This window comes from Scyliorhinus canicula, chromosome 8 (assembly GCF_902713615.1).
Source record: "Scyliorhinus canicula chromosome 8, sScyCan1.1, whole genome shotgun sequence".
NCBI classification, from domain to species: Eukaryota; Metazoa; Chordata; class Chondrichthyes; order Carcharhiniformes; family Scyliorhinidae; genus Scyliorhinus; species Scyliorhinus canicula.
In genome coordinates this window covers 45,493,147-45,503,171 of record NC_052153.1, presented here as the reverse complement: position 1 = coordinate 45,503,171, position 10,025 = coordinate 45,493,147, and the positions used below count along the sequence as shown (strand labels likewise).

Below are 10,025 nucleotides of genomic sequence, written 5' to 3'. Positions count from 1 at the left end.
CAGGCTGGTTGGTGTTTAGTTTGTTAATTTCTGTTTTGTCACATATTTTCCAGCTCTGATCAGCCTATCATTTGGTGGAGCCATTGGACTGATGTTTCTGATGCTCGGTTGTGCCCTTCCAGAGTACAAGTAAACAATAATTACTTTCTTTCAGTCCTCGTAGAACAGGGGTGGGCAAACTTTTCCGTGCAAGGGCCACATTCAGAAATTCACAATTTTAAAGGGCCGCATAGTATTAATAGTCCCGGTTGTAACCAATTAGCGTGCGGCATATACCTCAGCGCTTCCCCCGGCGGCATCCTGCCTTTAGCCCTCTTTATCTCTACTTTTCAAAAATGGCGCTTCACCCGGTTATGATTCTGGGCGCCTCATATAGAACATAGAACAGTACAGCACAGAACAGGCCCTTCGGCCCTCGATGTTGTGCCGAGCAATGATCACCCTACTCAAGTCAACGTATCCACCTATACCAGTAACCCAACAGCCCCCCACATTAACCTTATAAAAAAAAAAAAATTTTTTTTTTAAAAAATTAAAAAAAAAAAAATTTTTTTTTTTATGACTTGATCTTGGTGGGCCGCATAAAGACCTTTGGCGGGCCGCATGCGGCCTGCGGGCCGTAGTTTGCCCACCCCTGTCGTAGAAGGATCACTCTCTAACTCCATTTTATACATTAATACTGATGGGGCTTATTGATTTTTGATTCTTGGATGAAATTAGATAAATGATTATGGACTAGAAACTAAATTCCCCAGTGAATATAACCCTAGTTTGCATTGTGAAATGTGGTCAAACAACTATTGAACTATAGAAACGTTTACATGCTTCAATTATCACTTCAGAATGTTCTCATTCTTGCCATCTATATCTCTGTTGTTAACTTGGTCTGCATCCTTGTTTTCATTTGATGCTATGCATGTTGGAGAAGGGAATCAAGGAATGTTGGGGTGTAGTTCGGCTAGGAAAAGGGTTGTGAGTGGTATACTAAAACAATTGGGCCACATGGCTTATTTCTGTGTTGCAGTTCTAATTGAGTTTTAAGGTGGTGGAAGCCATGCCAGTGATTCTAATGTGAGTTCAGAAGAATACAGAACCAAGGCTGTAAATGGCGCTGATTGGCAGGGAAAGAACATCAAGTGGGGTACTTTAGGGATCAGTATGTGGAGTTACTGCTATCTGTTATGTACATAATTTCGAATAGGGGATAGAAATACTTCTTCCAAGTTTGTAGATAATTTCAGACTGAGAGGGACTGCAAACAAGACATGAGGCTGATCAAATGTCGCAGGATAGGTCGGGGAGCCAAGTTGGGGAATGTGGAGCAATACAAAGCCATGAAGGATACTGAACAGTAATAATATAAAGCATTCAGAAAGAGTTCCGTGGCTACAATTTGATAGCACCCACAAAACAACTTTCTGACTGCAATGAGTTACTAACAGTGCCATTATGGAAATGCCATTCATTCCCGACTGATCAGAGAGGTCAACAGGGCCATTAAAAAACTGCTTATTGGGTGGCTGGAAAAGTGGAGTGGGTAGTGGACTGCTGGACTATGCTCGCATAAGTGGTCGGGGAGACAGTTGAACAATAAATGTGCAGTGGTTGTAGGGTGGGAACTATTAGCACTGAATTTTATTTTATTTTCGTCAGTGCGAAGATTGGAGCTGCACTGAGGCCATATTTCATTTCTTTCCCTCTTTTAGCTGCAGTTTTGAGTATGAAGACAGACTGACCACAGGGCTGTCATAAAGAGACTGGTAGTAGGGAGAAGACCTGTGAAAAAGGAGGCTGGTGTTAATTCCAATAATTGTGTGTTGAGGAAGAATGAATCCAAAGCTAGCCTGTACCTTTAAAAGAGGTTTATTTCCAAGACAGTCAAGTCTCAGACTCTCCCAGTTTCTCCTCTCTGATCCAGTTGTTCCCATTGATACCTGGACCAATAGCCATCACCTGTTTAACCATAAGACCATAAGACCATAAGACATAGGAGTGGAAGTAAGGCCATTCGGCCCATCGAGTCCACTCCGCCATTCAATCATGGCTGATGGGCATTTCAACTCCACCTCCCAGCATTCTCCCCATAGCCCTTAATTCCTCGCGACATCAAGAATTTATCTATCTCTGCCTTGAAGCCATTTAGCGTCCCGGCCTCCACTGCACTCTGCGGCAATGAATTCCACAGGCCCACCACTCTCTGGCTGAAGAAATGTCTCCGCATTTCTGTTTTGAATTTACCCCCTCTAATTCTAAGGCTGTGCCCACGGGTCCTCGACTCCTCGCCTAACGGAAACAGTTTCTTTGCGTCCATCCTTTCTAAGCCATGTATTATCTTGTAAGTTTCTATTAGATCTCCCCTTAACCTTCTGAACTCCAATGAATACAATCCCAGGAACGCCAGCCGTTCCTCATATGCTAGACCCGCCATTCCAGGGATCATCCGTGTGAATCTCCGCTGGACACGCTCCAGTGCCAGTATGTCCTTCCTGAGATGTGGGGCCCAAAACTGGACACAGTACTCCAAATGGGGCCTAACCAGAGCCTTATAAAGGCTCAGTAGCACATCGCTGCTTTTATATTCCAACCCTCTTGAGATAAATGACAACATAGCATTCGCTTTCTTAATCACGGATTCAACCTGCATGTTTACCTTTAGGGAATCCTCGACTAGCACTCCCAGATCCCTTTGTACTTTGGCATTATGAATTTTCTCACCGTTTAGAAAGTAGTCTATGCTTGGATTCTTTTTTCCAAAGTGCAAGACCTCACATTTTCTCACGTTGAAATGCATCAGCCATTTCCTGCACCACTCTCCCAAACTGTCTAGATCCTTCTGCAGCCTCCCCACTTCCTCAGCACTACCTGCCTGACCACCTAACTTCGTATCATCAGCAAACTTCGCTAGAATGCCCCCAGTCCCTTCATCCAGATCATTAATATATATGGTGAACAGCTGCGGCCCCAACACTGAACCCTGTGGGACACCGCTGGTCACCGGCTGCCATTCCGAAAAAGAACCTTTTATCCCAACTCTCTGCCTTCTGTCAGACAGCCAATCCTCAACCCATGCCAGTAGCTCACCTCGAACACCATGGGCCCTCACCTTACTCAGCAGCCTCCTGTGTGGCACCTTATCAAAGGCCTTTTGGAAATCCAGATAGACCACATCCACTGGGTTTCCCTGGTCTAACCTACTTGTCACCTCCTCAAAGAATTCTAACAGGTTCGTCAGGCACGACCTCCCCTTACTAAATCCATGTTGACTTGTTCTAATCCGACCCTGCTCTTCCAAGAAATTAGAAATCTCATCCTTAACGATCGATTCTAGAATTTTACCAACAACCGAGGTTAGGCTAATTGGCCTATAATTTTCCATCTTTTGTCTTGATCCTTTCTTGAACAAGGGGGTTACAACAGCGATCTTCCAATCGTCCGGGACTTTCCCTGACTCCAGTGATTTTTGAAAGATCTCAACCAACGCTTCCGCTATTTCTTCAGCCACCTCCCTCAGAACTCTAGGATGTAGCCCATCGGGGCCAGGAGATTTGTCAATTTTAAGACCTTTTAGCTTTTTTAGCACCATCTCTTTTGTAATGGCAACCATACTCAACTCAGCCCCCTGACCCTTTATAATTTTTGGGATATTACTAACGTCTTCCACTGTGAAGACAGACGCAAAGTACTTATTAAGTTCTCCAGCCATTTCCTCATCTCCCATCACTAGCCTTCCAGAATCAGTTTGAATTGGCCCAATGTCTACTTTGGCCTGACGTTTGTTTCTTATGTATTGAAAGAAACTTTTACTATCATTTCTTATATTACTGGCTAGCCTGCCTTCATATTTGATCCTCTCCTTCCTTATTTGTCTCTTTGTTAACCTCTGTTTGTTTTTGTAGCCTTCCCAATCTTCTGATTTCCCGGTGCTTTTGGCCACTTTATAGGATCTCTCTTTTTCTTTGATACATTTCCTGACCTCCTTTGCCAGCCATGGCTGTCTAATCCCTCCCTGGATAATCTTTCTTTTCTTGGGGATGAACCTCTGTACAGTGTCCTCAATTATGCATACAAACTCCTGCCATTTTTGCTCTACTGTCTTCCCTGCTAGGGTCTGCTTCCAGTTGATTTTCACCAGTTCCTCTCTCATGCCCTCGTAATTACCTTTATTTAACTGTAACACCATGACATCCGATTTTGCCTTCTCTCTTTCAAACTGCAGACTGAACTCAACCATATTATGATCGCTGCTTCCTAAGTGTTCCCTTACTTTAAGATCTTTAATAAAGTCTGGTTCATTACATAGCACTAGGTCCAGAATAGCCTGCTCCCTTGTGGGCTCCATGACAAGCTGTTCCAAAAAGCCATCTTGTAAGCATTCCATGAATTCCTTTTCTTTGGATCCACTGGCTACATTATTTACCCAATCCACCTGCATATTGAAGTCCCCCATGATCACTGTGACCTTGCCTTTCTGACATGCCTTTTCTATTTCCCGGTACATGTTGCGCCCCTGGTCCTGACCACTGTTAGGCGGTCTGTACATAACTCCCATTATGGTTTTTTTTGCCTTTGTGGTTCCTCAATTCTACCCACACAGACTCCACATCATCCGACCCTATGTCGTTTAGTGCCATAGATTTAATTTTGTTCTTAACTAACAAGGCAACCCCACCCCCTCGGCCCACCTCCCTGTCTTTTCGATAGGTTGTATATCCTTGGATGTTTAACTGCCAGTCCTGAACCCCCTGCAGCCATGTCTCTGTGATGCCTACCACATCATAATCATTCACGATGATCTGTGCCATTAGTTCATCTACTTTGTTACAAATGCTACGAGCATTCAGGTAAAGTGCCTTAATGTTAACTTTCTTATCAGTACAGAAACAAATTACAAAGCAATTACGTTAATGTAATTGCCATTTCACAAAGTGACTGCCATTGCACCGTAACAATGTCATTAATGAAGACATTGACAGCTAGTACCACGACCCAGCAGGGCCATCATAGGAGTTCCAACAGCGGGACACAGCACGCGAGTTATAAGGATTTGGCTGTATGGAGCAGTTGTACAGCCCGAAAGGTCTAATTAATACAAGATCTGTGCCAAAAAACAATTGTTTGAAAATAGATTAAAGAGAGGCAAAAATAATTCCATGATATCTCAAGGCATGAAGTAAAAAGGAGAGCAACAGTCCCTTGTCAAACTTGAAGAAGTGGGATGCATGTTTTTGAAAAATTACAGATTCAAAGCATGATGGATATTTAAACATATAAAGAATTAACAAACATATTGCAGGACAAAAAATATTCTCCTGACCGGCAGATAGAATATTCATATTATTTTAAAATAATCTTTCATTATTAATAAGGACCTTATTAATAGGTACACAAAACCTCTACATACAGCCGATAAGATTTGTGGACAGAAGTGAATCTAAATACACGATCTTTAGATCTGCACTGTAAATCCTATGTTCTAAATAAAGGAGATCAATAAAGTCCTGCCCACAAATCTGAGTCTTACATTATGACTGTCTATTCTTACCCGAACCAAGTGTTTACAGGTATTCGCACTACACCATTTTATTTTCACCATTGAAGGCCCTTGAATGTAGTTACCTCAGGACCAAAGACTGAGAAGTAAATCTCCCCATAATGCCAACTCTTTCATCCCTCCAGTGGTTTATTGTTTTAAAAATTCTCTCGCAAATTAAAATTCTCACACATCTTTAAAAATCATAGGGCAGCACGGTATTGCAGTGGTTTGCACTGCTGCCTCACGGCGCCGAGGTCCTAGGTTTGATCCTGGCTCTGCATCACTGTCCGTATGGAGTTTGCACATTTTGCCCGTGTTTGCATGGGTTTTGCCCCCACAATCCAAAGATGAGCAGGCTAGGTGAATTGGCCATGCTAAATTTCCCCTTAATTGGAAAAAATGAATTGGGTACTCTTCTCCTTTTTCACATTTTCTCCCAAATTTGTACCCACGAACAATTAGCAATGAGCAGCAACGAATATAATGTCAATCCCCATATCAACAACAAGAATCCCATCTTCCCACCAACCCCCAAACAACTGCCCGCATGTTAACATAAACAAATAACAAAAAGGAATCAGGAATCACCCACAGTCACCATTAACTCGTACAGTCCCCCTCTCCCCAACTCCAACCCTCCCCCCCCACCCCCCCAACTAATGTTCGATGTTATCCAATTCTTGAAAGTGCATAATGAATAATGCCCATGAACTGTAGAACCCTCACACACATCTTCTACTCCTTCAAAGAATCTGCTCATCCTCGCCCTCGTGAGGTGTGCTCTGTATACCACCTTCAGCTGTATCAGCCCCAACCTCGCACACGAGGTGGAGGCGTTCACTCTCCGGTGCACCTCACACCAGAACCCCTCCTCCATACCCTTTCCCAACTCTTCCTCCCACTTTGCTTTGATCCCTTCCAGCGGCGCCTTCTCCTCCTCCAAAATAGCCCTGTAAACCACCGATACTACCCCCTACTCCAGTCCCCCTGTCATCAGCACCTCCTCCAGCAATGTGGAAGCCAGCTCCACCGGGAAGCTCTGTATCTCCTTTCTGGCAAAATGTCGAACCTGCGTGTATCTAAACATTTCCCCCTGCTCCAGCCCATACTTCGCTCCCAGCTCCTTCAATCCTGCAAACTGACCCCCCAAGAAACAAATCTTTTAGTGTCTTAATCCCGTTCTCCTCCCATTTCCGTCCCACCTCCCTGGCTCAAATCTGTGGTTCCCCCGAATCTGCATTTCCCTTGACCCTGCCCCCAACTCGAAGTGTTGGTGAAACTGCCTTCAAATTCTCAATGAAGCTATTATTACCGGACTCCCTGAGTATTTCCCCAGGGCTGTTGCTAGTGCTTTCAATCCCCACCCCCTGCACAAAATCTTCTCCATTCTGACCCACTGGGAATCAACCCCTCTGACCCAGCTCCGCACCTGCTCCACCTTCGCTGCCCAGTAATAATTCATCAGGTTCAGAAGACCCAAATCCCCTGCCTGCCTTCCCCTCTGTAGCAGCACCTTTCTAACTCTGGCCACCCTCCCTCCCTATATGAACGAGTTAATCATTCCTTCATTCTCTCTAAAAAATGCCTTTGGCAGGAAAATCGGCAGGCATTGGCAAATAAACAGAAATCGCGGCAACACGTTCATTTTAACTGCCTGTACCCTACCCGCCAATGACGGAGGGAGACCATTCCACCTTGCCAGATCGGCTTTCACTCTCCCCACCAAATCAGAAATGTTGTACCTACGGAGTTTCCCCCCCGCCCCCCCCAAATATCTCGGGCAACCTGCACCCCCAGATATCTAAAGTGAGTCCCTGCCTTACGGAATGGCTGCCCCCCCCATTCCTGCCCCCCACCTCTGGCCGAGACACCACAAAATATTCACTCTTGTCCAGATTTAATTTGTACCCTGAGAAAGACCCAAACACCCAAAGCAGCTCCAGTATTTCCCCTAATGACACACTCTAATTTTTTTTTAAGTATGCAGACTTAAGCACAATCTTGCTATACTGCTCTTGGAGACCATTAACATTTATAAAGTAATCCAAAGATCTAATTTCAACCAATATAACCACGCCACAAGATTTCACTTTTTAATAAATGAAACAAATTATTATATATAAAAGGCTTAAACAAAACAAACACTAACTTAATATAGTTTCCAACTATACGTCATGCACTCAATTTTACTTTCTCCGATAATTCTATAAGTCCCATAAATTTTAAAGTTATTTACTTTTGTCGGGATCACCTATAGGTATGCAGCAATCACAATCCTTACAAATCACAAAAAGACCATTCAGCCCCTCAGGCTTGTAGTGGCTCTCTGAAAGAGCATTCTACATAGACCAACTCCCCAGCTTTATCCCCATAACCTTTACATTCCCTCCTTTTCAGATCGCAGTCTAATTCTCTTTTGAATACCTCAATTGGACCTACCGCGACCACCACCTCAGGAAGTTTGTTCCAGACTCCAACCAACCTCTGGGTGAAAAAATATTTCCTCACATCACCATTACTCTTTGTGCCAATTATTTTGAATTTCCGCCCTCTAGTTCTTGATGCTTTCTTGAGTGGAAACCGTTTCTCACTCTTTGCCCTGTACCTACTACTCAGAATCTTGAATAGCTCTATCAAATCCCCTCTTCGCCTTCTTTTCTCCAAACAAAACAAGTCCCAACACTGACTACTGGGGAACTCCACTACAAATCATCCTCCAATCTGAAAAACAACCATTTTTCACGTCACTGTTTCCTGCCACTCAGCCAGTTTCTTACACAAGTGCCGACTTTCCCTTTTATTCCATGAGCTAGCACATCACTCCTGTGGCTTACGGAACACTGGAAGATAATCACTAATACCACTGCAATTTACACTCTCACTTCCCTCTGTACACTTGGAAGCATCTCATCCGGTCCTGGAATCTAGCCATTTTAGGTAAAGAAAGCCTTTATATCACCTCCTTCTCAATTACAAATTCTTCTGGTGTACAAGTTACTTCCCCTCTTGCCTTTACCGTTGCATTGCATCTTCCTTTGTAAAAACAGATACAAAATGCCCATTTAATACCTCTGCTATTCATTTATATTCTTCGAGAAGACCTCAGGCTTCCCATTTATGTTAGCTGCCAGCCTCTTTTTCATGGTCTCTTCTTGCTTAATAGTTTTTTTTTACTTCTGCTTGGGACATTCTATATTCAGCCTAATTCTTTTTTTAAAATAAATTTAGGGTACACAATTCATTTTTTCCAATTAAGGGGCAATTTAGCATGGCTAATCCACCTACCCTGCACATCTTTGGGTTGTGGGGGTGAAACCCATGCAGACACAGGGAGAATGTGCAAACTCCACACGGACAGCGACCCAGAGCTGGGATTGAACCTGGCACCTCGGTGCCATGAGACAGCAGGGCTAACCCACTGCACCACTGTACTGCCCCATTCAACCTAATTCTAATTCTCCATTGTACAGTATTCTCTACCTGAAATCTGTCGTAAGTGCACTTTTTCCTTTTCATCTTCACCTCTTGTCATCCAGGGCACTCTGGATTTATTCCTCTGGAGAATTTTCCTCAGGAGCAGAGGTAAAACTTCCATTTACCCTCACTTGACTGAGGAGCCATCAGTCGCTTGTTCCGGTTACTTTTCCAGAACTATTCGCTTGGTTATCTTCTTTTGCAAAAGGACATTGTGTTGGCATACGGTAGATTCTCCACTAACTTCAATCTGGGTAATCTTGCAGCACTTGTTTCAAATTTCAATTCAGCCTCACCCATTTTCCACAAAGTCAGTGATGAAGTTAGTGTTTTACTCTGTGCAGGTCTGTCTTAATTGTCATTTATTTTGGCTAACTACTCTGTGAGGTGCAAACCACACACGGTCCAAAACTGCAACCAAAAATGTCCCCCAGAAAACATCCAGATAAAATGAAACTCCACTCTGATATAACCTGCTCTGGGTTACCCTCAACCTGACATTTTAGGTTAATTGTCTTATCTTTCATTTACAATTTCTTCTTTGATCTGATAAAGTAAATGGATTTTAAAGCCTTTAGGTGTTGATTGAATGCTTTTAAACTAAGTTGACTCTAACCCCCAAAACACAGCAGCTCTCTGGAGTCCATTTCTTTGCAAGCAATGCAGACATCACATCTCCAGCTAAGTGAGGCCACCTGTTCTGTGATTTTACCTTTCTAGCTGTTAATCTCGTTTTTAAAAAAAAACATGGTCTTAACCTTTTATGTGTAATAGACTCCAAGCTGTTTTAATTGCATTTACCCCATTTTCTGCAGTTGCATTTTAATCCCTGAAACTAAAAAATATATACTAAAACACAAAAACCATGAACCAGATATTAGTAACAGTAGGCTGGTGCTTCAGTTTCGTACAGAATGAGTGCTCAGCTGTTGAATGCATTGACTTTCAGATGAAACATTAAAGTGATGTCCTGTCTATCCCCTCGGGTCGATGTAAAATGTCCATGACACCATTTGGA

The 10,025-nt window shown here is 43.3% G+C and overlaps 1 protein-coding gene across 1 annotated transcript in view; it reads left to right on the top strand.

Annotated features, from left to right (window-relative positions):
• Window positions 1-43: 43 nt before the first annotated feature.
• The window catches only part of leprotl1 (leptin receptor overlapping transcript like 1), a 51,584-nt gene continuing 41,602 nt past the window's right edge, over window positions 44-10,025 (top strand). Inside the window, exon 1 of the mRNA XM_038804463.1 lies at window positions 44-129. Within this exon, the coding sequence (XP_038660391.1) occupies window positions 92-129 (38 nt within the window). The 5' untranslated portion in view covers window positions 44-91. The remainder of the gene's footprint in view (window positions 130-10,025) is intronic.